Source organism: Plectropomus leopardus, chromosome 8 (genome assembly GCF_026936395.1).
Source record: "Plectropomus leopardus strain MGB_pleo_1.0 chromosome 8, ASM2693639v1, whole genome shotgun sequence".
Classification (NCBI taxonomy): Eukaryota; Metazoa; Chordata; class Actinopteri; order Perciformes; family Serranidae; genus Plectropomus; species Plectropomus leopardus.
In genome coordinates, this window is record NC_142183.1 from 1,969,807 (window position 1) to 1,996,993 (window position 27,187).

Here is a 27,187-nt window from a genome sequence, read left to right on the forward strand (position 1 = left end):
AAGGAACTGATTAATTCTGCATTGAACTCGTTACCATGTCTCAGTGCGACTGACAACAATCTTACGAATTTAAGTCACTCTCAAATTGATCGTCTTGTTGATAGTGCGACTGGCTCGCTGTGAATACTGTGTTTGGCCCTCGGCAGTGATGACTTTATGAGTTTCTTTAATGATAAAATTATAACTATTAGAGATAAAATCCATCACCTCCTGCCGTCACTGACCGGACCTCAGACACAGGTCATTTGGATATGGCCGCGGGGCCTGAAGTTTATTTAGACTGTTTTTCCCCATTGACCTTCACCAACGCTCTACATTTATTTCCACATCCAAGCCATCAACATGCCTGTTAGACCCCATCACAGCAAGGCTACTTAAGGAAGTTTTACCCTCATTAGACAACTCTTCATTAGATATAATCAATGCGTCTTTATTAACGGGCTATGTACCTCAGTCCTTTAAAGTAGCTGTCGTTAAACGGTCCAGAGGTTTTAACTAACTATAGACCGATACCTAATCTCCCCTTTATTTCTAAAATCCTTTAGAAAGTAGTTGCTCATAAATCTGTGATTTTCTCCAAGATAAAAGTTTCTTTGAGGATTTTCAGTCAGGATTCAGAGTTCATCATAGTACAGAGACGACACTAATTGAGGGAATTTCTTAAAATTTGGCACAAACGTTTGAGTGGACTCACAGAAGAAATTATTATATTTGATGATCAAAGGTCAAAGATCAAGGTCACTGTGACCTTACGTTCGTCTCATTCTTGTGAATGCAATATCTCAGAAACACCTTCAGGGAATTTCTTAAAATTCGGCACAAACGTTCACTTTGACCCAACAATGAGCTGATTTTGGTCAAACGTCAAAGGTCACTGTGACCTTGGATCCATCTCATTTTCGTAAAAACAAATTTAGAACAAAAGTCCAGAAAGAACTGAACAGAATCTGAAGGTGGGAGGTCAAGAGAGAAACTGAATAAATAACACGTGCGTTAACCCCGAACTGTCTGACAGCTGCGTCTGTCTCTGTCCCCCCTCTGGATCAGGTCCTGCTGAGTTCCAGTTGTCCCAGTTTGAGTTTCAGGCTGGAAGTTAAAACACTGAATGAGCGATTTGTGTTTCAGAGTGACGCAGCTGAACTCAGAAAGAAAAATCTTTAATGGTGCAAAAGGTTTTACAGAGATATGAAAATATATTGAACAAACAAATGATTATATATTGATGAGCACAGAGAGCTGCAGTGTGTGTGATTCTGTGTGTGTGCGTGCGTGTGCGTGCTTATGTGTGTGTCTGTGTCTGTTTTTGTGTGTGTGTGTGTGTGTGTGTGTGTGTGTGTGTGTGTGCGTGCTTATGTGTGTGTGTTTTTGTGTGTTCGTGTGGATGTGTGTGTGTGTTTCTGTGTGTGCATGTTGCTGTGTGTGTGTCCGTGTGAGTGTGTGTGTGTGTGCGTGTGTGTGCATGCGTGCATGCGTGCTAACAGCTACATTCAAACAGATGTCAGATGTTCACATGATGACATCATCATTTAGGTTGAAGTGTGATGACATCATCAGTGTGGGAGGAGTGGATGATGTCATCCTCAGCAGGGTCCGTCTGAAACGATCAGGATGTCGGCATTTTTCACCCTAAACACAAACAATCAATAATCACTAATCAGTCACAATGGAGATTATTTCTGATAAAGAGCAGCATGTTTATTTATTTTCAGATTGTTTGAATGTTTCTCTGCTGTGGGAGGTGTGTGTGTGTCGCTCTGTGGTGTGTTTACTTGCTGTTAGGGGTGTGAGTGTGTCGCTCTGTGCTGTGTTCTTGCTGTCTTTGGTGTGAGTGTTGCTCTGTGGTGTGAGTGTGTCGGTCTGTGCTGTGTTCTTGCTGTCTTTGGTGTGAGTGTTGCTCTGTGGTGTGAGTGTGTCGCTCTGGGGTGTGTTTTCTTGCTGTCGTTGGTGTGAGTGTGTCGCTCTAGGATGTGTTTTCTTGCTGTCGGAGGTGTGAGTGTGTCGCTCTGTGGTGTGTTTTCTTGCTGTCGTTGGTGTGGGTGTGTCGCTCTAGGATGTGTTTTCTTGCTGTCGGAGGTGTGAGTGTGTCGCTCTGTGGTGTGTTTCCTTGCTGTCAGAGGTGTGAGTGTGTCGCTCTGTGGTGTGTTTCCTTGCTGTCAGAGGTGTGAGTGTGTCGCTCTGTGGTGTGTTTCCTTGCTGTCAGAGGTGTGAGTGTGTCGCTCTGGGATGTGTAATCTTGCTGTCGTTGGTGTGAGTGTGTCGCTCTAGGATGTGTTTTTTGCTGTCAGGGGTGTGAGTGTGCCGCTCTGGTTCATGTGTCCAAACACTGCATGCTTTTTGTTCAGTCGTCTTCAGCGTCTGTTGATCAGTGCGGGACGATGCAAACTGATTGATGATCAATATATTTTATTAGTGTTTTTACTCACAGACTTCATAAAGAAACAAAGCGATAAATTATCAAACTGTAACTCTGGAAACTCTTTGATACTCACAGTCTGTTAACACACAGAGAACATTCGTTTGGGTAGGTGATGCCATCGCTGCCACACACGGGAGAGTAATCCAGAGGACACGCCTGAGTCACGGTCGTCCCCCCACAGGAGGGCTGCAACAAACAAACAAACAAACAAACACACAAACACACAAACAAACAACACGTGTTAGCCAAACGTCAGACACAGATCCAGCCAGTAAAAAAAAGGCAGTAAAACCACGAGGTAAAAACAGAAACCGTCACCTCTCACACACGGTCTGAGAAAGCCGAGGAGAATAATGAGTTTTTAATCGAGATGTAAAAACAGGCAAAGTTTGGGCTTAGTGTCATCTGGGGGGGGGGGGGCACAACAGCAAAGTCTCTGTCTCCTCTATGTTTCTGTCTCGTTTTAGGGATGACGAGGACCTCGGTGACCGTGTCAGTGTGTGGCTGTAAAAGTTCGGAGAGGTATGACGGTCCGTTCAGAGCTTTATAAACAAACAGAAGGGTTTTAAACCGAATTCTCAGGTGAGTTGGGAGCCAGTGGAGAGACATTAGTGTGGACGTAATGAGCTCAGCAGGGGAAGCCTGAGTACCGCCCACAGAGAGAGCATTACAGTAATCTAGACGGTGGAGACAAAAGCATGAACAATACATCCGCTTCTCGTCCATTTGAGCCGCACGGACCCTCAGTAATGTCAGGTGGTTAAAAACAGTCACAGTTTAACTGTTTAACGCCTGAAAAAACTTCAAGTGGTTGTGAGAAATCTCAATAAAATAAATAACAGATTGAATGAGTTACATTAACTGTCATTAGCTCCTAAATCATGTTCAGGGTGAAGAAAACGGTTTGTAGGATGTTAGTTTCTTACCCTCCTGTAGAGCCGTGACTTATCCTCAGCATCTGAAAACACACGGAGAAGATTATCAGGTTAGTCTGACCCCAAACTGTACGGCTGTTTCTGTAAGGCTGTTTCTGTACGCTTGTTCCTGTAGATACTTTATGACACTAAACACGAGAATGTTTTGAGCTGAATTATTCAAAGTTTTTAAACATTATATATATTATAAAAAATACGTTTCTGCTCTTGCCCTGTGGGCCGTTTCCTCCTTCCAGATCGGGTCCTCCACCAGAGGTCTGGGAGCTTGAGGGTTCTGCGCAGTATCTGTACCTGGACTACACTCCAGTTTGGGTGTTACTGTCCCGAGTGCTGAAATCACCACAGGTACGACTGCTGCCTTCTCCTTCCACACCTTCTCTGGCTCCTCTCTCAGCTCCTGGTATCTTGGTATTTCTCGAGCTTCTCGTGTTCCTGATGTTACGAACGTTCGGGATCGCTTCATCGATCACTGCTGCCTTCTGCTGTTGATTAGCCATCACCGGTTTGTCGGTCTGGATCTGGAAGTCCCACAGGATCTTGGCCCTGTCATTCTCCGCAGCCTTTGGAGGATTCTTCCATTTGGATCTTGGGACCTGAAGTCCAAGTTCAGCACTGATGTTTCTGTACACGGTGCCAGTCAGGTGGTTATGGAGGTCCGTGTATGCTGTGTCCGCCTGCATCTTACATCCTGCTGTTATGTGCTGGACTGTCTCAGGGGCCTCAGTGCACAGCCTACACCTGGGGTCCTGCCTGATGTGGTAGACCCTGGCCTCGGTGCACAGCCTGCACCCGGGGTCCTGCCTAATGTGGTAGACCCTGGCCTGTTCCTGTGCAACCATGATCAGTGTGTCTGTGCTGTCCTTCAGACCTGCCTTTGGTACGATTTCTTGATATCAGCCCCTCTGTTATCTGTATCTGTTTACAGCTCCTCCTCCTCCCCCTCCTCATCCTCATCCTCATCCTCATCATCATCATCATCATTATCATCATCGGGGTTCTGCTGCCTGAGACATTCACTCAGCACACGCTCGGCGGTGCAGGCAGCAGGACAGTCGGTCAGGGAAATGTTAGCGAGGTCAGCGGCTGGTTTAACATCATCCTTCAGTGCACAAAGCTTCAGCTCTCTTACTGCTGCAGCGCTCGGCTTCAGCTCCGAAATGTAATCGGACCACATTTACCAGCAAAACAGTAATTTATAAAAATGCACATCATGCAGTGTTGGGGAGATTACCTTAAAAATGGAGTAGGTTACAAATTACTCGTTACCCTGTTAAAAATGGAAATAATATAACTGTTTCTAATAACTTTATTAAAGTGATTTTACTGTAACATTTGAACACTTTTCGATTAATTTTCTAACAAATGTTTTAAACCGAGCAGGAGGGTGTGTGCGTGTGTGTGTGTGTGTGTGTGTTCCTGTCACGTCAGCTTCTCACATAAACAGTCAAACATGCACAAAGTCACACTTCGACACATCCCCACACAAACACACACACATCCACTCATTAGTACACACACACACACACACACACACACACACACACCTGTGAATCCTGAGCTGTTTCTGTTGCTTTCACTGCTGCAATTTGAGCTTTGTTATCTGTTAACATGCAGACTTGATCAAAGTCCTTTTGTTGACTGACCGACTTCTCTGGATCTGGATCTGAGGGTCCGCCTCCACCCACTATTCTGGTTTCATGGTGCAGCGCTCAGTTCTACTCTGAGTTCTACTCTGAGTTTTGGTCTCAGTTCTGGTCCAGCCTTACCTGCACAGAAGAAAACAGCGACACAGATGAGCAACAGAGTCCGGCTGAACATCCTGGAGGAAAAATCAGGAGTGGAATGAAACCAGAGAGCTGAACTGGTGAGGGGTGCTGGCTGTGCACCGATCTGGGGGGTTTCCTGGTGTTTGATTGGCTGCCGATGTGTCTGTGTGCAGGTCCTCTGTGGTTGTGGTGTTTGGCGTTGGTCTGATGTTGTCATATAGAGGACGGGCCGCGTGTTGTTGTCTGAAACCATGTGAGCTCCTGTTGTTGTGGCGGCTGCTTTCCTCTTTTGTTCTCGGTTTAATCTGGGGATCAACATTCTGTCTGCCGCCAAATATCGCTGACCGGGCAAAACTCTGCGGAAGAGGACCCACAGCAGAGCAGAAAAACAAGCACGGCTCTGTCACGAGGCTGCACAACAACAACACGCTCACACTGATCAGTAAAATCACTGCAATAATCACCGAAATCACAACAACAACACGCTCACACTGATCAGTAAAATCACTGCAATAATCACCGAAATCACAACAACAACACGCTCACACTGATCAGTAAAATCACTGCAATAATCACCGAAATCACAACAACAACACGCTCACACTGATCAGTAAAATCACTGCAATAATCACCGAAATCACAACAACAACACGCTCACGCTGATCAGTAAAATCACTGCAATAATCACCGAAATCACAACAACAACACGCTCACGCTGATCAGTAAAATCACTGCAATAATCAATGAAATCACAACAACAACACGCTCACGCTGATCAGTAAAATCACTGCAATAATCAATGAAATCACAACAACAACACGCTCACGCTGATCAGTAAAATCACAACAACCTGAGGACAACTAGACACAGCGTGAGGACAACTGGACAGTAATGCGGATCTAAATATATTTCATAAATATATCTAAAAATATCTAAACATATTTAATAAAAACATGAAAGTATATAAGGTATTTAATAAAAAAATATAAAATATTTAATAAAATTCTACATTATATAAATATATTTCATAAAATATATAAAAGTATATAAGCATATTTAATAAAAACATAAAATTATATATAAGTATTTAATACAAACATATAAAAGTATATAAAATATTTAATAAAATTCTACATTATATAGATATATTTTATAAGAATATGTGGTAAGTATATAAAATATTTAATAAAGAAACGTATATGAATATGTTTACAAAAATATATAAAAGTACAAAAAAGATTTAATAAAAATATATGAACATATAAAAATTGTTTAATTATGATGTAAAAGTGTTTACTAAAACTATATAAATGTATATGTGTTTTTTAAAAATATATAAACATATATAAAAATATTTTTAAAAGAAAGTTACATAAAAGTGTTTACTTAAAATTAAGAAACATATAAAATATTAATAAAAATAGACAAAATTACACATAAGTGTTAACTAAAAATATATAAATGTATATAAATATATTTAATAATGAAAAGTATAGCAAAGTGTTTACTTAAGATATATAAACGTATATAAAAGTGTTTCTTAAAAATATATAAAAGTATATAAAAATATTAAAAAAGAAAGGTACATAAAAAGGTTTCCTTAAAATTAATAAATGTATATAAATATTTTCTAAAACTATATAAAATATTTAATAAAAAAATAAAAGTGTTTAAACATATTTATCAATGAAAAGTAGAACAAAGTGTTTACAGATAATATACAAAAGCACATTAAATATTTAATAAAAATATTTGAAAGTATACAAAAAAGTTTCCTGACGGTAAAATCGTTGTTAGTTGTGTCGCGGGATTTAGACCAGCAGGTGTAATGACCGGTGGAAACACAGCGGGGCAGCAGCGGCCTAGATTGCCATTAAAACACGAAGAAGAAGAAGGAGGAGGAGGAGGAAGTGACAGGTTTATTCCGGGGCGCGCTGTTCGTCTGCTCGTCGTCAGAGACTCTGTGGATAAATATTGAATATTTTGTTCAAAGTTAGAGTGTATTTGGTGTCTGAGTTTGATTTTATTTTCATATTTTCTGGACGTGAAAGATGTACGACCAGGACGAAGGTGAGCCGACAAACACACCGCTAACTCCGTCTGAAAACATGAAAACACATGCTAACAGCAGCTAGCTCCGAGCTAATGCTAACTCCGTCTGAAAACATGAAAACACATGCTAACAGCAGCTAGCTCCGAGCTAATGCTAACTCCGTCTGAAAACATGAAAACACATGCTAACAGCAGCTAGCTCCGAGCTAATGCTAACTCCGTCTGAAAACATGAAAACACATGCTAACAGCAGCTAGCTCTGAGCTAATGCTAACTCCGTCTGAAAACATGTAAACACATCAGCTAGCATCAGTAACAACTCAAACATTATTATATCCAAACAAACCGGTACTTTACAAACACGCATGCTAACATTAGCTCCATTTGAAAACACGATAACAGCAGCTAGCTTCAGTAACGATTTTAACACACCGGTACTTTACAGACACATGCTAACATTAGCTCCGTCTGAAAACATGAAACTTCACTGACCGGCAAGCTAACAACAGCTGAAGCTGCGGAGCTTTGTTTCAGCTAATATGCTAACATGCCAACAACTTCTGTAGAGATAATCAAGCGTGTTTGTGTTCGTTATTGTGAGACTCAGACGCGCTGTGTGTGTGTGTGTGTGTGTGTGTGTGTGTGTGTGTGTGTTATTGTGAGACTCAGACACGCTGTTTGTGTGTATGTTTGTTATTCTAAGACATTCTAATACATTCAAATACACAATAAAACACACAAAACATAAGTAATGCCCTGAGTCGATGGTTCAGCGTACAGTAATTGATGAGTGATAATAAATATTGATCAGAGAAATGTTTATTCACTCGTATATTGACTCGTGATAATGTAAATTTGTGATCATGTCTTTCATGTTTGTGTGTTTTCAGATAATCAATATGATGAGGACGAGGATGAAATTACTCCAGATTTGTGGCAGGAAGCGTGCTGGATCGTCATCAGGTAAACTCACCTGGACGTCTGAGTGAATCAGATCTCTTTACATACAGACTTTTATTTTGAATATGAATGAATCAGATCTCTTTACATACAGACTTTTATTTTGAATATGAGAGACTCATTAGCTGTCTGTTGAATTTTACAACAGAAACTTAACAAGTGAAACACATCAAACAATTTTCAGGAGGAAATTTAAATATGAGACGTTCTCACACATCTGGTTCTCCTGTCTGAGGCTCTCCTGTTGTCTGTTATTGGGTCGGGGTGTTTAAAAAGTCCTCTAATTTTTCTGGATTATAATCTGGACTACGGAGAGCAGCTCCTGGTTACTTATAGCTCTTATTTTGAGGAGACTGTGCTTCTCCGCCAGCTCTTATTTTGATGAAACTCTGTGTTTCCCTGGAAGCTCTTATTTCGAAGAGACTCTGTGTTTCTCTAACAGATCTTATTTTGATGAGACTCTGTGTTTCTTTGGAAGCTCTTATTTTGACGAGACTGTGTTTCTCTGGCAGCTCTTACTTTGACGAGAAGGGTCTGGTGCGGCAGCAGCTGGATTCTTTCGATGAGTTCATCCAGATGTCGGTTCAGAGGATCGTTGAGGACGCTCCGCCCATCGACCTGCAGGCTGAAGCCCAGCACACCTCAGGAGAGGTGGAGGAGCCGGTGAGCAACACCCAGACCAGGACCTGGATCTCGACCAGGACCTGGATCTGGTCACAGCTGTGAAATCAGAGACACGTTTGTTTCTGTCGTCAGAAACGTTCTTAGATTTAAAGCTGGTCCCTGACGTTCCTGCTCGGACCATTTTATGTTCTCTGTCACGTTGATAAACCAAATCTACCAAACAGAAACTGAACGTGTCCCACACAGAAAGTGAACATGTCCCTCTTTGGACGCAGCCAAACAGATTTAGAGACCTAACAAACAGCCTCAGTCAGAGTGAAGGTTGAATTTAGAATATGTTCAGTGTTTTTCAGTGAAGGTTAAATGTGTTTTAACTCTTCGCTGACTGATGGAGGGAGCAGCAGCTGAATGAACGCAGTCTGATGTGTTCACGGTTTTTGTGTTTTTGTGTTGTTATTGTTGAAATTCTTGGTACACCTGGTGAGTAAAAGTCGGCGTCTCACCTGTTCAGGTGGTGTGACATCACTGTTTTTCTCCTTCAGCCTCGTTACCTGCTCAAGTTTGAGCAGATCTACCTGTCCAAGCCCACCCACTGGGAGAGAGACGGCGCGCCGTCACCCATGATGCCCAACGAGGCCAGACTACGAAACCTCACGTACGTCTCACCTGTTCTGACCTGCTCTTACCTGGTCTCGCCTGTTTGTTCTCCCCTGGTCTCACCTGTTGTCATCTGTTGTACCTGTGTCACAGGTACTCGGCGCCGCTGTACGTGGACATCACAAAGACGATCATAAAGGAAGGCGAGGACCAGCTGCAGACTCAGCACCAGAAGACCTTCATCGGAAAAATTCCCATCATGCTCCGCTCCACCTACTGTCTGCTGAGCGGCCTGACGGATCGAGACCTGTGCGAGCTCAACGAGTGTCCGCTCGACCCCGGAGGTTATTTCATCATCAACGGTTCCGAGAAGGTATGCCTGACATCATCACATGACGTCGCCACGTGACATCACAGCGTTGTTGCTGAGAGTGTGTACGTGATCTGTCTGTCAGTCGGCGGTCACAGTGGATCATCGTATGGCCGTTACAAAAAGAGAGTTAAGTCAAACTCTGAGTCAGTCGCCATGGTAACTGACTCTGTGAACATAACGTGCTCGCTGGCAGGTTTTTTACAAGAAACACTGAGTTTCTACCTGCCTCCTCCCACCTGAAGCAAGCTGTCAGACACAGATTGTATGTAGCCCGCTCCAGCGCGCGGACATGTGCGACAGCCCGCTCCAGATGTTATTTTTATCGGGGGCCCGGGGCCACAAACACAAGCTTATTTTCAGCCTTTCTCTAACTGTGAATGTTGGCAGGCTGTTGGCAGCTAGTAGGCCGACTCAAAAGGGCAAAAAACAAACCACAAAAAAAGCAAAATAATCTTTCATGAATCATAATGGAAGTAAAATGTTCAGTTAATGGTGATATTGATTTTAGGTATGAGGCTCGGACCTTTGCTGGGAGGAGATTTTAGTAACTGGACCTCTTTGAATTTTAGTAGAATAGACAGAAAATAAATAATATTTAAACCAAAATTAACCTGATGATATCTACATATCTTACTGAGGAGTCAAAGGAACCTTTAAACTCGACAGAAATACTGATTTGATGGATATTGTGATATATATTGATATGGTGTGTTGGTGGTTTACTGGTTAAACTGGTGTGTTGGTGGTTTACTGGTTAAACTGGTGTGTTGGTGGTTTACTGGTTAAACTGGTGTGTTGGTGGTTTACTGGTTAAACTGGTGTCCCCTACTGGTTTCCAGGTGCTGATCGCTCAGGAGAAGATGGCGACCAACACAGTGTACGTGTTTGCTAAGAAGGACTCGAAGTACGCGTACACCGGAGAGTGCCGGTCCTGTCTAGAGAACTCGTCCCGCCCTACCAGCACCATATGGGTCAGCATGATGGCCCGAGGAGGACAGGTGAGTCCACCTGCACACAGGAAGGAGAGGACCCATGGGAGGACAGGTGGGATTGATTGGTTATTGATCGTCTCTCTCAGGGTGTGAAGAAGAGTGCCATCGGTCAGAGGATCGTGTCCACGCTGCCGTACATCAGACAGGAAGTGCCCATCATCATCGTGTTCAGGGCGCTGGGCTTCGTGTCGGACAGAGACATACTGGAACACATCATCTACGACTTCGATGACCCCGAGATGATGGAGATGGTCAGTACCGTTACTGCTTACCCATCCTCAGTGTAACCACCCCCCCCCAGCTGTGATGTCACCAGTGATGTCTTTGTGTCTGCAGGTGAAGCCGTCTCTAGACGAGGCGTTTGTGATTCAGGAGCAGAACGTGGCGTTGAACTTTATCGGCTCCAGAGGAGCGAAACCCGGAGTGACAAAAGAACGAAGAATCAAATACGCCAAAGAAGTCCTGCAGAAAGAGATGCTGCCGCACGTCGGAGTCAGCGACTTCTGCGAGACCAAGAAGGCCTACTTCTTAGGGTGAGTCAACACACCTGCACAGGTGAGACCCTCACACCTGCACAGGTGAGACCATCACACCTGCACAGGTGAGACCATCACACCTGCACAGGTGAGACCCTCGCACCTGCACAGGTGAGACCATCACACCTGCACAGGTGAGACCATCACACCTGCACAGGTGAGACCCTCACACCTGCACAGGTGAGACCATCACACCTGCACAGGTGAGACCATCACACCTGCACAGGTGAGACCCTCACACCTGCACAGGTGAGACCATCACACCTGCACAGGTGAGACCCTCACAGCTGCACAGGTGAGACCATCACACCTGCACAGGTGAGACCCTCACAGCTGTCAGTGCATGTTAGTGTGTAACAGTGTGTATTTCTGTGTGTATTTACAGGTACATGGTCCACAGGTTGCTGCTCGCGGCTCTCGGCAGACGTGAGCTGGACGACAGAGATCACTATGGCAACAAGAGACTGGACCTGGCCGGGCCGCTGTTGGCCTTCCTGTTCAGAGGGTGGGCTTCTGTCACGCCTCGCACCTGACCTTTGACCCCGACTCACTCTCCTTTAACACTGAAACCACAGAAACACAAACAGTTTATATCGTATAAAACACGATTTAATGTGCTGCAGGTTCATTGAGTTTCAGTTCTGTGAATGAATAAAACTTTGTGTTCAGCACGTTTAAGAACCTGCTGAACACAGTTTAATTATTTAATCTAAACACGAACCTTTGTGTGTTCAGCATGTTTAAGAACCTGCTGAAGGAGATCAGGATTTACGCCCAGAAGTTCATCGACAGAGGAAAAGACTTCAATCTGGAGCTCGCCATTAAAACCCGAATCATCTCAGACGGCCTCAAGTACTCGCTGGCCACCGGGAACTGGGGCGACGTGAAGAAGGCTCACCAGGCCCGAGCGGGCGTGTCCCAGGTGAGCACACCTGCCTCCATCTGATACCTAAGGAGTTAAACTCTCAGAAAACTGAAGGACCTCATCATCAGGGCTTTCTGTCAGACCGACACTGTAAAAACGTTTTCACTTGAATCCTCATCGACACGTCTTCCTGTTTCAGGTGTTGAACCGTCTGACGTTCGCTTCGACTTTGTCCCACCTGCGCCGAGTCAACTCTCCCATCGGCAGAGACGGCAAACTGGCAAAACCCCGACAGCTGCACAACACACTGTGGGGAATGGTGTGTCCGGCCGAGACGCCCGAGGTACAAACAAACACCTGACAGGACCCCAAAAATATCTGAAGATACACAGGACCCCAAAAATATCTGAAGATACACAGGACCCCAAAAATATCTGAAGATACACAGGACCCCAAAAATATCTGAAGATACACAGGACCCCAAAAATATCTGAAGATACACAGGACCCAAAAAATATCTGAAAATATGTGACAAGACAGGATCTACAATGTGAATCCAGTTTAACTCTAGCCGAGCATTGATTGATCAGTCAATTGTATTGACTGGTTGATCGATCCATCAGTGGTATTGAATAGTTGATTGATGAGTCAGTGGTATTGATTAGTTGATTGATCAGTCAGTGGTATTTACTGGTTGATTGATCAGTCAGTGGTATTGAATAGTTGATTGATGAGTCAGTGGTATTGACTGGTTCATTGATCCCGCAGTGGTATTGATTAATCCATTAATCAATCAGTGGTACTGACTGGCGGACTGTGTTTCAGGGTCACGCTGTGGGCCTGGTGAAGAACTTGGCCCTCATGGCCTACATCTCTGTGGGCTCCCAGCCGTCCCCGATCCTGGAGTTTCTGGAGGAGTGGAGTATGGAGAACCTGGAGGAGATCTCACCTGCTGCCATCGCAGAGTCAGTCCCCTCACTGGGTTTCATCTCTTTAGTTTTATTTTTATATTCGTTTTATTCTCCTTAGGTTTTTTTTATGCTTGCTTTCATCTTAGTTTTATTTTTACGATTGGTTTAATCTCTTAAGTTTTGTTTATTTTATTACTCTGCAGTAGTTAAGTTCATTCTTCGTGTGTCATGTCTCAAACTGCCCTGCAGATGGCAGCAGCACTCTGTGTCTATCAGAGTGACAACAGGAAGTCAACCAAACCTCCAGAATAAAAGGATTATTAGCTCCTGCACAGTGTTAAATGTATTTTCATGAATCAGCAATCAAACATTTAAATCAAACTTTCTGTGACTTTACATGTGGTGAGTATATTTGGATTATTTGTGGTTTGTGTTTTAATGTGTAAGTGCCACGAAGATCTTTGTGAACGGCTGCTGGGTTGGAATCCACAAAGATCCCGAACAGCTGATGAACACTCTGAGGAAACTCCGCAGACAGATGGACATCATCGTGTCCGAGGTAAACAGATCCTTCAGTTCCTGATGGAAACCTGCTGCCGAGTCCACACTGACAGTCACAGTCTGTCAGATCCACTCTGTCTAACTGTCAAATTCTCGCAAACAGTCCGGCACGCCGATCCACACCGAGACCCGACAGTCGTGTCCTTCGAACGCCTGCATACCTGAGCTCAGGTTCCTGCTTGTTCTGAATGTTTCAGGTGTCCATGATCAGAGACATCAGAGAACGAGAGATCAGAATCTACACGGACGCTGGACGGATCTGCAGGCCGCTGCTGATCGTCGAGAAACAGAAACTGCTGCTGAAGAGACGACACATCGACCAGCTGAAGGAGAGAGAGTACAACAACTACAGGTGAGACAGAGGACAGGTAAGCAACAATTCAGACAGAGGACAGGTGAGACAGAGGACAGGTAAGCAATAATTCAGACAGAGGACAGGTAAGCAACAATTCAGACAGAGGACAGGTGAGACAGAGGACAGGTAAGCAACAATTCAGACAGGACAGGTAAGCAACAATTCAGACAGAGGACAGGTGAGACAGAGGACAGGTAAGCAACAATTCAGACAGAGGACAGGTGAGACAGAGGACAGGTAAGCAAAGAACAGTTCAGACAGAGGACAGGTGAGACAGAGGACAGGTAAGCAACAATTCAGACAGAGGACAGGTGAGACAGAGGACAGGTAAGCAACAATTCAGACAGAGGACAGGTGAGACAGAGGACAGGTAAGCAACAATTCAGACAGAGGACAGGTGAGACAGAGGTGACTCTCTGGTGTTGTTTGTGTAGAGTTGTCGGCTGATCTTGTAAAGTTGTTTGTTTGTTTGTTTGTGTGTGTGTCAGCTGGCAGGACTTGGTGGCGAGCGGCGTGGTGGAATACATCGACACTCTAGAGGAGGAGACTGTGATGCTCGCCATGACCCCTGACGATCTCCAGGAGAAGGGCGTGGCTTACTGCTCCACCTACACGCACTGCGAGATCCACCCGTCCATGATCCTCGGAGTCTGCGCCTCCATCATCCCCTTCCCCGATCACAACCAGGTACAAACAAACAAACAAACAAACATCACCACAGCCAGGTACAAACAAACAAACAAACATCACCACAGCCAGGTACAAACAAACAAACAAACATCACCACAGCCAGGTACAAACAAACAAACAAACAAACATCACCACAGCCAGGTACAAACAAACAAACAAACAAACAAACAAACATCACCACAGCCAGGTACAAACAAACAAACATCACAGATGTGTAGAAGTAAATGTGTAACCAATGAATGTGTGTTAACGGGTGACTGTTTGTGAATGCATGAATGTGTGTGAACGGGTGACTGAGTGTGAACGGGCAACTGTGTGTGAAAAGGTGACTGTGTTTCAACGGGTGACTGTGTAAATGGGTGACTGTGTGTGAATGGGTGTGAACAGGTGACTGTGTGAATGGATGACTGTGTGTGACTGTGTATTAACTGGTGACTGTGTGAACGGGTGACTGTGTGTGAACGGGTGATTGCGTGTGAACGGGTGACTGTGTGACTGTGTGTGAACGGGTGACTGTGTGTGAACGGGTGACTGTGTGAACGGGTGACTGTGTGACTGTGTGTGAACGGGTGACTGTGTGAATGGGTGTGAACGGGTGACTGTGTGACTGTGTGTGAACGTGTGACTGTGGTTCATGTAGAGTGAAGGTGATTCGTGTGGCTGTAGAGCAGACAGGTGGTGTATGAACGCTGGTGTGTTCAGCAGGTGGATGCAGGTAAAAAGGCTGATCCTGGATCTGATGTAAACACTCTGTCAGGGATCGTAGCACCTCTTTGTTTATGTTTGTTTGTTTTGTTTGTTGTTCAGTCTCCCAGGAACACCTACCAGTCTGCTATGGGCAAACAGGCCATGGGCGTCTACATCACCAACTTCCATGTTCGGATGGACACGCTCGCTCACGTGTTGTACTACCCTCAGAAACCGCTGGTCACCACACGATCTATGGAGTACCTGCGCTTCAGAGAGCTGCCTGCAGGTAACACACACCTGTACAGGTAACACACACCTGTACAGGTAACACATACCTGTACAGCCTTCAGGTAACACACACCTGTACAGGTAACACACACCTGTACAGCCTGCAGGTAACACACACCTGTACAGTCAGACTGATGGTTGTGTTTCAGGTATCAACTCCATCGTGGCGATCGCCTCGTACACGGGATACAACCAGGAGGACTCAGTGATCATGAACCGCTCAGCCGTCGATAGAGGCTTCTTCAGGTCAGTCAACTTCTTCACCCCACTCACTCGTGTTTTCTCTTGTCTTACTGGTGTTACTGGTTTATGTTGTGCTTGAATCTCTGTGTGAAAGTCCTGCTGTGTGTTTTCTCTTGTGTTACTGGTGTTACTGGTCTCTGTTTTATTTGAATCTGTGTGTTCCCCCTGCAGGTCTGTCTTTTATCGGTCCTACAAAGAGCAGGAGTCAAAGAAAGGTTTTGATCAGGAGGAGATCTTTGAGAAGCCGACCCGTGAAACCTGTCAGGGTGAGAACTGGTAAAAGCTAACACCTGTGCTCAGGTGTGACCGCAGCGTCCAATCATAGGTGTTGGAAGTTGTGGTGGGTTGGGCTAATCTAAAACCACAGAATGAGAACCAATCTAAATCCTCCATAGGTATGAGACACGCAATCTACGACAAGCTCGACGATGACGGGCTCATCGCGCCTGGAGTTCGAGTCTCCGGTGAGGACGTGATCATCGGGAAGACAGTGACGCTGCCGGAGAACGACGACGAGCTGGACAGCACCAACCGGCGCTACACCAAGAGGGACTGCAGCACCTTCCTGAGGACCAGTGAGACCGGCATCGTGGACCAGGTGATGGTGACCCTGAACCAGGAGGGCTACAAGTTCTGCAAGATCAGGGTGAGAGGACGCCACACTGCACCTGACAAAACACCTGAGACACCTGACAGAATACCTGACAGAACAGCTGAGACACCTGACAGAACAGCTGAGACACCTGACAGAACACCTGAGACACCTGACAGAACAGCTGAGACACCTGACAGAACAGCTGAGACACCTGACAGAACAGCTGAGACACCTGACAGAACACCTGAGACACCTGACAGAACAGCTGAGACACCTGACAGAACAGCTGAGACACCTGACAGAACACCTGAGACACCTGACAGAACACCTGAGACACCTGACAGAACAGCTGAGACACCTGACAGAACAGCTGAGACACCTGACAGAACACCTGAGACACCTGACAGAACACCTGAGACACCTGACAGAACAGCTGAGACACCTGACAGAACAGCTGAGACACCTGACAGAACAGCTGAGACACCTGACAGAACACCTGAGACACCTGACAGAACAGCTGAGACACCTGACAGAACACCTGAGACACCTGACAGAACAGCTGAGACACCTGACAGAACAGCTGAGACACCTGACAGAACACCTGAGACACCTGACAGAACAGCTGAGACACCTGACAGAACAGCTGAGACACCTGACAGAACACCTGAGACACCTGACAGAACAGCTGAGACACCTGACAGTGGGTGGATTCCTGGTTTTGCTGGTCTGGTGTTCGGGTTCCAACTGGTTAGATGTCAGACGTGATGTCAGAGTAATTCTCCTAAAAAGACGGCAGTGACTCTGACGCTCGCTTTTAAAGCGCTGCAGAGGACGAAGGGCGAAACAACAACAGGAAATGTATCTGTTGTTTCCTCTGACCAGCTTCCTGTTTCCTGCAGGTTCGCTCCGTCAGGATTCCTCAGATCGGAGACAAGTTCGCCAGCCGTCATGGACAGAAGGGAACCTGTGGGATCCAGTACAGACAGGAGGTAAACAGGAAGTACACAGACATACAGACAGGAGGTAAACAGGAAGTACACAGACATACAGACAGGAGGTAAACAGGAAGTACACAGACATACAGACAGGAGGTAAACAGGAAGTACACAGACATACAGACAGGAGGTAAACACAAAGTCTTATTTATCTGTTTATTTATATATATTTTGTTTGATTCTCGATGTTTGTTAAGTTTATAAAAGCTGATGCTATTTGTTGGTAAACAGCGATGTGTTTGTTGGTAAACAGTGATGTGTTTGTTGGTAAACAGCGATGTGTTTGTTGGTAAACATGTTTTGTTTTGAAGGACATGCCGTTCACCTGTGAGGGAATCACACCTGACATCATCATCAACCCGCACGCCATCCCGTCCAGAATGACAGTCGGCCATCTGATCGAGTGTCTGCAGGGGAAGGTACTAATCAATATCATATATTGATCAATGATCTGATCCTTCCACCTTTATTTTAAAATGGAAAGTTATTTTTGTTTAGAGAATAATAATTCATTTTAATTTTTTAAGTCGCTTTGTGCAAAAGTTTCTGCCAAATGTTTGTGATCATAAGACTGTCAGGTTCTCTCTGCTCTCAAATATTTACATAGATTTATATTTACATGTATGTTATAAATGAACATGTATTGACATCGACACGTATATCTGGTGTCTATATTCACATATTTATAAAGTCTATAGTCACATATTACAGTTATCATAGTCCATATACATATTACATGTTATAGTTTATATTCACATATATTTATCGTTTATATATTCATATATATTTATAGTCTGTATATTCACATATATTTATATTCACATGTATTTACCTGAACTCCGTTTGTGTGTTTCTGGTTTCAGGTTTCTGCGAACAAAGGTGAGATCGGCGACGCTACGCCATTTAACGACGCCGTCAACGTACAGAAAGTGTCGAACCTGCTGTCTGAATACGGATACCACCTGAGAGGAAATGAGGTCACTGTTAACTTATTGATCAATACAGATGATGGGTTAAGATGAGTTCAGATTATTGATCTGTGATCGATAAAAATGATCGGTAAAGATGAGTTGATCTTGACACCAGATTATCGTTCTTATTGATCAGGTCCTCTATAACGGGTTCACGGGGAGGAAGCTGACGTCTCAGATCTTCATCGGTCCCACTTATTATCAGCGTCTGAAGCACATGGTGGATGACAAGATCCACTCGAGGGCCCGGGGCCCCGTCCAGATCCTCAACAGACAGCCTATGGAGGGCCGATCACGGTGAGGGAGACACCTCTATACCTGTCCATCTGTCTCACCTGTGTGTCTCACCTGTGTGTCTCACCTGTGTGTCTCACCTGTGTGTCTGTCTGTCCCTCAGTGATGGCGGTCTACGTTTCGGGGAGATGGAGCGTGACTGTCAGATCGCTCACGGAGCGGCTCAGTTCCTCAGAGAGCGTCTGTTCGAGGCCTCTGATCCGTATCAAGTCCACGTCTGTAACCTGTGTGGGCTGATGGCCATCGCCAACACGAGGACGCACACGTACGAGTGTCGAGGCTGCCGCAACAAGACACAGGTAAACATGATCACTAACAGGTAAACATGATCACTAACAGGTAAACATGATCACTAACAGGTAAACATGATCAATAACAGGTAAACATGATCACTAACAGGTAAACATGATCAATAACAGGTAAACATGATCAATAACAGGTAAACATGATCAATAACAGGTAAACATGACCAATAACAGGTAAACATGATCAATAACAGGTAAACATGATCAGTAACAGGTAAACATGATCAATAACAGGTAAACATGATCAGTAACAGGTAAACATGATCAATAACAGGTAAACATGATCAATAACAGGTAAACATGATCAGTAACTACATATATAACCTTTATTTATAAACATTTAAAGCATGTCTCAAATGTCTTATAGGTTTACACATAAACATCTGTCGAGTGTTAAATTAAAATCAGAGTGAGCTGTGAGAGGATGAACTCCAGCTGTCCAGTTATTAACCGTCCCTCTGTCCGTCCCTCTGTCCGTCCCTCTGTCCGTCCCTCTGTCCCCTCAGATCTCTCTGGTCCGGATGCCGTATGCCTGTAAGCTCCTCTTCCAGGAGTTGATGTCCATGAGCATCGCTCCTCGTATGATGACGTCATAGAGCCGCTCAGCCAATCACAGGCCTCCTTATATGTGACATCGTCAGCAGGAAGTTTAATGTTTTAACCCTTTGATGTCGTCTCTTTGTTTTTGTAAAATTAGAATAAATAAGTTTCTTCAATAATTTTTGGTCACGACTCTTTTTCTGCGTTCTCATTCGTTTACAAACATCGTGTGACCAAACGAACGTCTGCACGCCAAGAAGGCAGAGTCTGCACACCGCTAACGTGGTCGCCGCTACTGGCTGACACATTTATGCCGGCCCTCGCCATCACGTGTTTAGCGGAGCACTGAAATGTCTCTGCATTGTCCTCTGGTCCATTTCATAATAATAATAATAATAATAGTAATAGTAATAATAAATATAATAATAAAGTAATAATAATAAATATAATAATGATTTTAATATATATATATATATATATATATTATAATAATAATGGTTATAACAATAATAATAAAATCACTTATAAATGATAACTAATACTAATGCTGATAATTATAATGTTTTTACTCTGCTGGTGTATTTCAGCTGATCGATCAGTGATCAGAACATCGATCAGTCCGTTGGTATTTAATATCTGATGAATCAAATTGACGTCGTGCTCACAGAGCGGACAGAGTTTAAAGAATCGGCAGCTGTCGCCTTACAAATAAAATCAATCGTGTCAAACAGATTCAGGTGTCACAGAAACGTCTGAGAACAAAGTGGAAACTTTGAAGTCGATTTATTCAACAGTGAAACAGCAAACATTGATTATTGATCAGTTTCACTCGACAAAATAAAAACTCGACTTTTATTACAGTTAAAGAGAATCAAAAATCATTTCAGTTTTATCAGAAACTGCAACTTAGAGATTAAAATGGTTAAATACGAAACTCTGAGCTGATGATCAATACAGATTAAATCTTTCCAAAATAAAAGCATGAATGATTTCAGTTCAGAGAATAAATGAAAAAAAATAAAAATAAAAAAGTTCAACTTTGAATCCAGAAAGACGTGAAAAAATCAAGAAAAAAAGATAAAGAGAAAAAAGGAAAACAACAAAAAAAGATTTCTTTTTTTTTTACTGAAACCAAATTATTCATCTAAATGTTTATTTTAAAATCAGAACATGAAAACGAAGAAGAAAATCAGATTTCACTGAGTTTTAAACGTCCTCAGCCGTTTCCTGTGACGTCCTCCTCTCTGATCAGGTGATCACAGCTCGTCCTCCTTCGTCACTGAAAGGAAATGACATCATCAGGTCAGAGTTTTTACAAACAGCTGGATCGCCACTTTTTCGTTAGTCTGTCTCACTTTCATCAACACGATGTCTCAAGAACGCCTCGAGGGAATTACCTCAAATTTGGCAAAAACGTCCAGCTGGACTCAACCGTGAACTGATTACAATCTGGAGGTCAAAGGTCACTTGTTTTGTCCATAGCTCAAGAATTAATGTGCTAATTATGACAAAACTTCACACAAATGTCTCACAGGATAAAATGATGAATGATGAAAAGGTCAAAGGTCAACTTCGCCGTGACATCATGTTTTCAATCTGCTCTCTATGTAAACATAAACATAACAACATAATCCCCCAAAATCCGACACACTGGACCGTGTGTTGTGGTTGTTTGTGTTGTTACCTTTCTTGACGATGATGTCATCGATGGACTCAACCAGGTGAATGGCGCCGACAGCTGAAGCTTCTCCTTTGGAGTTGGTGGCGTGACATTCGTACGATCCCTCTTCGTCTTTGGTCAGAGGGGAGATCTGAAATAAAGGCACGGTCAGTGATGTTGATTGGCCCAACATGACATCACTTCCTGTCACAAAAGGTTTTTCTGCTTCAGTGTTTCGGATCAATGAAAACATTTTCCACTGATTTCCGTCAACGTTTGACATTTCCTGCAGCCGCACGTCCACAGCTCCGAGACAAAAGCTCTCAGGACGTCACAACATAACGTGCATATCGACAGTATTTATACTCTATATATATATATATATACTCTCTCTGTATATAAAACACTAACCAGCACCCAGCCGGTCACTTCGTGTTTCTCTGGTCCTCCTCTCGTCTGAATGGCGAGGTTGTCTCTGTCTCCAGGAAGAAGCTCCATCCTCCTCTTCCCACTGAGGACCTGAAGGAAGACACCCAGTCATCATCAGCATCATCCAATCATCGTCTGGCAGGTTGTTTATCTTTCATGTCAATAAAGATTTTGTAACAAATTAAATTAAAACGATGATTTCACAGAAGAAAAATTTGTTTCTGGAGGCTGAAAATAATCCAACAGTCAGAAACAGTCTGCAGACACACAGACTTTACGTCCACATGGTCTTTACGTCCACATGGTCTTTACGTCCACATGGTCTTTACGTCCACATGGTCTTTACGTCTGTACTTCACATTGTTTGTGTCTTCAGTGAAACTGTGATCTTCATGATAATTCAGTTTAAAAGATTCTTTAAAACATCTGAGATCAGTTCTTGATACTCTGCAGATGATCTGAGATCAGTTCTTGATACTCTGCAGATGATCTGAGATCAGTTCTTGATACTCTGCAGATGATCTGAGATCAGTTCTTGATACTCTGCAGATGATCTGAGATCAGTTCTTGCAGAGACAGATTTTGGTTTTGGGCGTCTGACTCTGTAGAAGGTCATGAGGAATATTCTCTTGTGATTGCAAACGTGTTTCAGCTGGTTCTCTCTGCAAGAACATTTCTGTCGATCTGAAGTGGATAAACAAAAAGAGTCTGAACCTGCAGAGAAGCCGTCTGCTGACAGACGTGCTGACAGCTGACACACCTGAAACACCTGAGGCTGCAGGTGAGCTCATTACGGCTGTTTTTCTCTTTATAACCCCTCCAGTCCTCAGCATCACGCTGACATTTAATTCAACCATCTTTCTTCATCGCTCCACGTTGAGCCACGAGAGAGAAATGAAACCTGAAAGAGGCTAAAGTTTTGGACCTCAAACGAAGCTCGTTTGTTTTTCTGCAGGTTTCAAACCTCCAAATTTATTTTCATGATCAAACTGACGCCCTACAGACCGACTCATGATCCACCGCACCGCCTCTGACACGGAACATCAACATGTGATGCGTTAACATGTTACATTTAACATGTGATGCGTTAACACGTTACATTTAACATGTGATGTGTTAACATGTTGGATGTAACGTGGCATGATAACATGTTGGATGTGACATGTTAACTTGTTAGATGTAACATGTGATGTGTTAACATCCATCCATTCATTTTCTTCTGCTTATGTGGGGCGGTGTCGGGGGGGCAGCAGGCGTGGTGTATTTCAGCTGTGGTTGTGTGTGTGTGTGTGTGTGTATGTGTGTGTGTGTGTGTGTGTGTGTGTGTGTGTGTGCGTGTGTCAGTGGTAAATCTGGGGTTAATTTTCTGTTGTGTGGCTGTGTGTGTGTGTGTGTGTGTGTGTGTGTCGGTGGTGAATCGGGGTTAATTTCCTGTTGTGTGTGTTCGGGTGGAGCTCTCTTATTGTTTCTACAGCAGCAGGAAACAGGAAGCGGGACGGCGGCGAGGCGCACCGGCGCTCAGAGGTTTCATCTTTATATTTTACTTTTCGATAATTGAAAGTTTATTTTTAAAAACTCTGAAGGTGCAGACTGAATCTGACTGAGTGAAGACACAGAAACTCACCTTCTTCCAGGTGAGGACAGGTGTGGGCACACCCACCGCCTCGCAGCTCAGGTACACCTGAGAGCCGCTTACGTTGTACACCTCACCTGGAGGGGTGACGATGACCGGAGCTGGGGACACAGAGACAGACGGGTCAGAGAGAGACAGAGACAGACGGGTTAGATAGAGACAGATGGACAGACAGAGACAGACAGTAAATGAAGTGGTAGTTGAGGTTTTCTGGCAGAGAATCACAAACAGGATGAAACAGGTCGCAGGAATCCATCAGAGACAGTAAAGCCTCGGTGACCTCAGAGGAATTCGGTTTGCTCTGAGCGTGCTCAGTGAGGGTTTTCGGTTTGCTCTGAGCGTGCTCAGTGAGGGTTTTCATGTAGAAAGGAATTTGCTGTTTTCGGAGGGATGAAGCTGGATTATCATCACTCACTGTCTGTTACTGTCAGAGGCTCAGAGAGGCGCTGACACGTTCTCCTCCAAAACACACCCGAAAACCAGCCTCGACCCGAGGAAACCAAACAGATCAACACTGCAGACACCCTGTCAACCCTAAATATTTTAAATTAAACTGAATTCATCATGTCATTGTAAATTCTACAGACGCCATCTCAATCTGACATATTTTAAATAAAACAGATTTTTATGATCGGCGCTGCAGACGTGATGTGAACTCGTCCGTAGTCTGTCTCTCTGACGTGTCTTCAGTCTGTTTTTGTAGCAAACATCATGAAATATTCATGTTGTTTCTACATAAATAACATCAGAAGAACCTGATCAATAAACTTCATTAGCCATTAGCCTCACCTGAGGCTCACAGTCTCACCTGAGGCTCACAGTCTCACCTGAGGCTCAGATCTCACCTGAGGCTCTCATCTCACCTGAAGCTCACATCTCACCTGAGGCTCACAGTCTCACCTGAGACTCAGATCTCACCTGAAGCTCACATCTCACATGAGGCTCAGATCTCACCTGAGGCTCACAGTCTCACCTGAGGCTCACAGTCTCACCTGAGGCTCAGATCTCACCTGAGGCTCACAGTCTCACCTGAGGCGCAGCGGCCCTTGTTCTGGATGCTGATTGGCTCTTTGCCCTCCCTCTCGGCCTTCAGGTTGGCGCTCTTCAGTGCGCAGCCGCTCCGGTACGTGACCCCGTCGGTGCCGCAGACCTCGTAGTTGGTCTTGCACGCGCACACGCCCAGCTTGCTCTTCTTGTCCTCATTGCTTTTGATGCATTCCAGTCCGGGGCCGCAGCGGCGCGCTGCCGCGCGGCGGCCGCCGCACAGCTCTCCTTCCGCAGCGGCGCACACCGAGCAGCAGCCGCAGGAGTCCAGCTGAGAACCGGCGGGACAGCCGTCCGCCGGGAGAGGAGCGCACTGAGCCGGGTCACAGGGTCCGCAGCCCGGACCCGCAGAGACCCGGTCCGAGAGGAGGAGCAGAACCGGAACCAGAGACAGAAAGACGGAGGCAGACTTCATGACGGAGGTCTGATATGAATCGTGACGCGCCTGAATCCGGACTGAGACTGTGAGACTGAGCGCTGATCTGAACCCTGACTGAGACTGTGAGACTCTGAGACCTGATCACTCAGAGCTGCTGCTGCTGACTCCGCCTCACACAGCAGACTGATCCCAGAGCTGCTGTCAGCCGCCACACACTGTTCAACGACTACACCCATAATAACGATAATAATTATAATAATAATGTTAAATAAAACTTTTTTCAGACTGCAAATAGAAAACACAAAATCAACAAACATCGGTTGAGTAGAAAATAAACAAAAAAAAAAACTCCACAAAGCTTTTAAAACCTGTTTTATGTGAAAATCAAACTCACAGTTTGTTATTTTTATAAAATAAAAACAGGAAATGCTCCTGAGTCAGAGGTCACAGCGACTCTTCCTGTTATTGTTCAGACTGTTTGGTTCAGTTCAGCCGGATGAATTCAGGACGTCCCGGCGGGCTCTGAATCACAGGGTTGAAACTTCCGGCAGACGCCGTCTGACTGCTACATCTCAGGGACAGAAACAGTCAGAGGCCCCAAATTTGGGGGGTGAGAGAATAACAGCTGATCTCGGCGACTTCTCCAGTCTGGACCGGGTTTTCTTCGTGAAGCTGCTGATCCATGTTTGTCTGATATTTCCCTCGCCTGAATCTGCTGCTGGTTTTAGGTCGTCAACGTCAAAACTAATTTCACTCTTCAGGATTTGGACTGAGAGTAAGATCCAGATGTTGAGCCTGCTAGATGACACGTCTCTCAGATCCCATTTTGAAAAATCACACAGTGATCGATGCCCGTGAGAGGACGAGGTGGTTTGACTCTGATCTCAGCTTCTGTTAGCGATTCAAGTCAAGAGTTAATCTGTTTGTAGATGATGTGGTTCTGTGACCTCCAGGAGTCCCTCAGGTGGTTTTAAGTCTCTTTGTGGTCACTGTGAGTGTTTTTGTGGTGATTTTGAACAGTGATGCACTATAATAATTTTCAAATAGTCCAAATTCGTCCAAAAACAACATTTCAGACAAAAAGTTGGAAAATTGCATTTTTGTAAAAGAAAGTCTTTCAAGAGCAAAATCTGTTTCATTTATATATTTTAGGGTTTTTTCCCCTCTCATCTTCTTATGTTAACTTGAATTGTACAAAAATAATGTCGAAAATAATATTCAGTTGTAGTTATAATGGATCTAGAGAGAGGAACATTCCCCAAAATGTCAGGACAGGTCACAGCTACAGAACAGACCCTAAGTATTATTATTATTGTTATTTTCAGGGCAGAACATGAAGAAAGAGCGCTAACAGGACAATAAACTATTATCAGGGTTTTGGGTTTTTTTGAGCACAACCAGCGGCGCCCCTCCAGCGTGTGGCGCTCTCAGCGGCCTCCTATATTTCCTATAAGGGCCCTGGACTGTATATTTCCTCCTTGTTCACTGATGATTTAAATAAGTCGCTAAATGTTTCTCCCGTTGCGTTTTTTTAAAACAGCGCCGCTGAGCGTCTCCGAAAAGCTGCTAAATAGCGATAAAGTCGGTACCTTAGTAGTCCTCTCCTCCGTCACCCTGGGACCTTAGATCGTCTTGTTGGTTTGTTTTTGGGTGGAAATGTTGTTTTATTGTATAACATCGGTAACAGTGTCCCCACACTACAGTGGAAACACAGATTGACAGAAAATCTCATCAATGGCGGGGAAAGAGTTAAAAAAAAGAGAAAGAAAGAAAGGGTTAAACCCTGCTGACTGATGACATGTTGTGGACTGATCGAGCAGCAGCAGTTTGACACGCAGCATAATGCAGTGTGTGTAGTTCTGGAGGAGTGAAACCATGGCAACACGGGCGAAATTACAGCAATTTACGCTTATTATTATCGGTGCTGTTTATCGGCCAAACACTTTGTAATCGGATTATCAGTATGACGTCATAAATCTCATTATCGGGCCGACAATTATCGTGCATCTCTAGTTTTCAGTCTCTGTGGTCACTGTGAGTGTCTTTATGGTGGTTTTAAGTGTCTTTGTGGTCACTGTGTCTTTGTTGTCTCAAGAGACGAGAAACCACAGAGCACAACTCTAATCTGTCTGTCTGTCTGTGTCTCTGTCTGTCTGTCTGTGTCTCTGTCTGTCTGTGTCTCTGTCTGTCTGTGTCTCTGTCTGCGTCTGCATCTGCATCTGCGTCTGTGTCTGTGTCTGTGTCTGTGTCTGTGTCTGTGTCTGTGTCTGTCTGTCTGTGTCTCTGTCTGTCTGTCTGTGTCTCTGTCTGTCTGTGTCTGTGTCTGTGTCTGTCTGTGTCTGTGTCTGTGCCTGTGTCTCTGTCTGTCTGTGTCTGTGTCTGTGCCTGTGCCTGTGTCTGTCTGTGTCTGTGTCTCTGTCTGTCTGTGTCTGTGTCTGCGTCTGTGTCTTTGTCTGTCTGTCTGTCTGTGTCTCTGTCTGTCTGTGTC

General features: G+C 44.4%; 3 protein-coding genes and 1 long non-coding RNA gene across 5 annotated transcripts; 1 reads left to right on the forward strand and 3 right to left on the reverse strand.

Moving 5' to 3' along the window:
• Positions 1-1,141: 1,141 nt before the first annotated feature.
• On the reverse strand, positions 1,142-5,376 carry LOC121948323 (serine protease inhibitor Kazal-type 7-like). The gene is made up of 4 exons (XM_042493695.2): positions 5,118-5,376; positions 3,343-3,374; positions 2,490-2,602; positions 1,142-1,626 (listed from the first exon to the last, which is right to left on the reverse strand). Exons 1-4 carry the CDS (start codon positions 5,368-5,370, stop codon positions 1,581-1,583), a joined length of 444 nt encoding a protein of 147 aa, XP_042349629.1. The 5' UTR covers positions 5,371-5,376; the 3' UTR covers positions 1,142-1,580.
• Positions 5,377-7,012: 1,636 nt separating this feature from the next.
• polr2b (RNA polymerase II subunit B) lies at positions 7,013-19,733 on the forward strand. Its single transcript, XM_088080716.1, has 25 exons — positions 7,013-7,187; positions 8,060-8,132; positions 8,642-8,792; positions 9,296-9,408; positions 9,504-9,723; positions 10,563-10,721; positions 10,802-10,966; positions 11,052-11,248; positions 11,637-11,756; positions 11,987-12,173; positions 12,316-12,459; positions 12,942-13,081; positions 13,475-13,586; positions 13,786-13,940; positions 14,432-14,630; positions 15,441-15,609; positions 15,761-15,857; positions 16,026-16,120; positions 16,250-16,500; positions 17,349-17,438; positions 17,756-17,863; positions 18,308-18,421; positions 18,552-18,712; positions 18,813-19,008; positions 19,521-19,733. Exons 1-25 carry the CDS (start codon positions 7,169-7,171, stop codon positions 19,608-19,610), a joined length of 3,525 nt encoding a protein of 1,174 aa, XP_087936842.1. The 5' UTR covers positions 7,013-7,168; the 3' UTR covers positions 19,611-19,733.
• LOC148188812 (uncharacterized) lies at positions 16,453-17,241 on the reverse strand. Of its 2 annotated transcripts, none has more exons than XR_015777165.1 (3): positions 17,144-17,241; positions 16,946-16,996; positions 16,453-16,534 (listed from the first exon to the last, which is right to left on the reverse strand). It is a non-coding gene; the product is annotated as an uncharacterized LOC148188812 (long non-coding RNA). The 2 variants fall into 2 exon arrangements; XR_015777164.1 differs by lacking the exon at positions 16,946-16,996 and adding an exon at positions 16,724-16,765 and having other exon boundaries at positions 16,457-16,543; positions 17,144-17,234.
• A 588-nt stretch (positions 19,734-20,321) lies between the features above and the next one.
• On the reverse strand, positions 20,322-24,849 carry igfbp7 (insulin-like growth factor binding protein 7). The gene is made up of 5 exons (XM_042493511.2): positions 24,306-24,849; positions 23,268-23,377; positions 21,626-21,733; positions 21,239-21,365; positions 20,322-20,833 (listed from the first exon to the last, which is right to left on the reverse strand). The coding sequence occupies exons 1-5, from the start codon at positions 24,733-24,735 to the stop codon at positions 20,811-20,813; spliced, it is 798 nt and encodes a 265-aa protein (XP_042349445.2). The 5' UTR covers positions 24,736-24,849; the 3' UTR covers positions 20,322-20,810.
• Positions 24,850-27,187: the final 2,338 nt, after the last annotated feature.

Excerpts from the sequence above, each read along its gene's own strand:
- igfbp7 (XM_042493511.2), bottom strand. The coding sequence starts at position 24,735 with ATGAAGTCTGCCTCCGTCTTTCTGTCTCTGGTTCCGGTTCTGCTCCTC. Across the intron at positions 21,734-23,267 it reads CTGTCCTCACCTGGAAGAAG|GTCCTCAGTGGGAAGAGGAG; the intron begins GTGAGTTTCTGT and ends GTCTTCCTTCAG. Across the intron at positions 21,366-21,625 it reads AAGTGACCGGCTGGGTGCTG|ATCTCCCCTCTGACCAAAGA; the intron begins GTTAGTGTTTTA and ends CCTTTATTTCAG.
- polr2b (XM_088080716.1), top strand. Across the intron at positions 8,793-9,295 it reads CAGGAGAGGTGGAGGAGCCG|CCTCGTTACCTGCTCAAGTT; the intron begins GTGAGCAACACC and ends TTTCTCCTTCAG. Across the intron at positions 13,941-14,431 it reads AGAGAGTACAACAACTACAG|CTGGCAGGACTTGGTGGCGA; the intron begins GTGAGACAGAGG and ends TGTGTGTGTCAG.
- LOC121948323 (XM_042493695.2), bottom strand. The coding sequence starts at position 5,370 with ATGGTTTCAGACAACAACACGCGGCCCGTCCTCTATATGACAACATCA. Across the intron at positions 3,375-5,117 it reads CGCTGTTTTCTTCTGTGCAG|ATGCTGAGGATAAGTCACGG; the intron begins GTAAGGCTGGAC and ends GTGTGTTTTCAG. Across the intron at positions 1,627-2,489 it reads TCTCTGTGTGTTAACAGACT|GGTGAAAAATGCCGACATCC; the intron begins GTGAGTATCAAA and ends GTTTGTGTTTAG.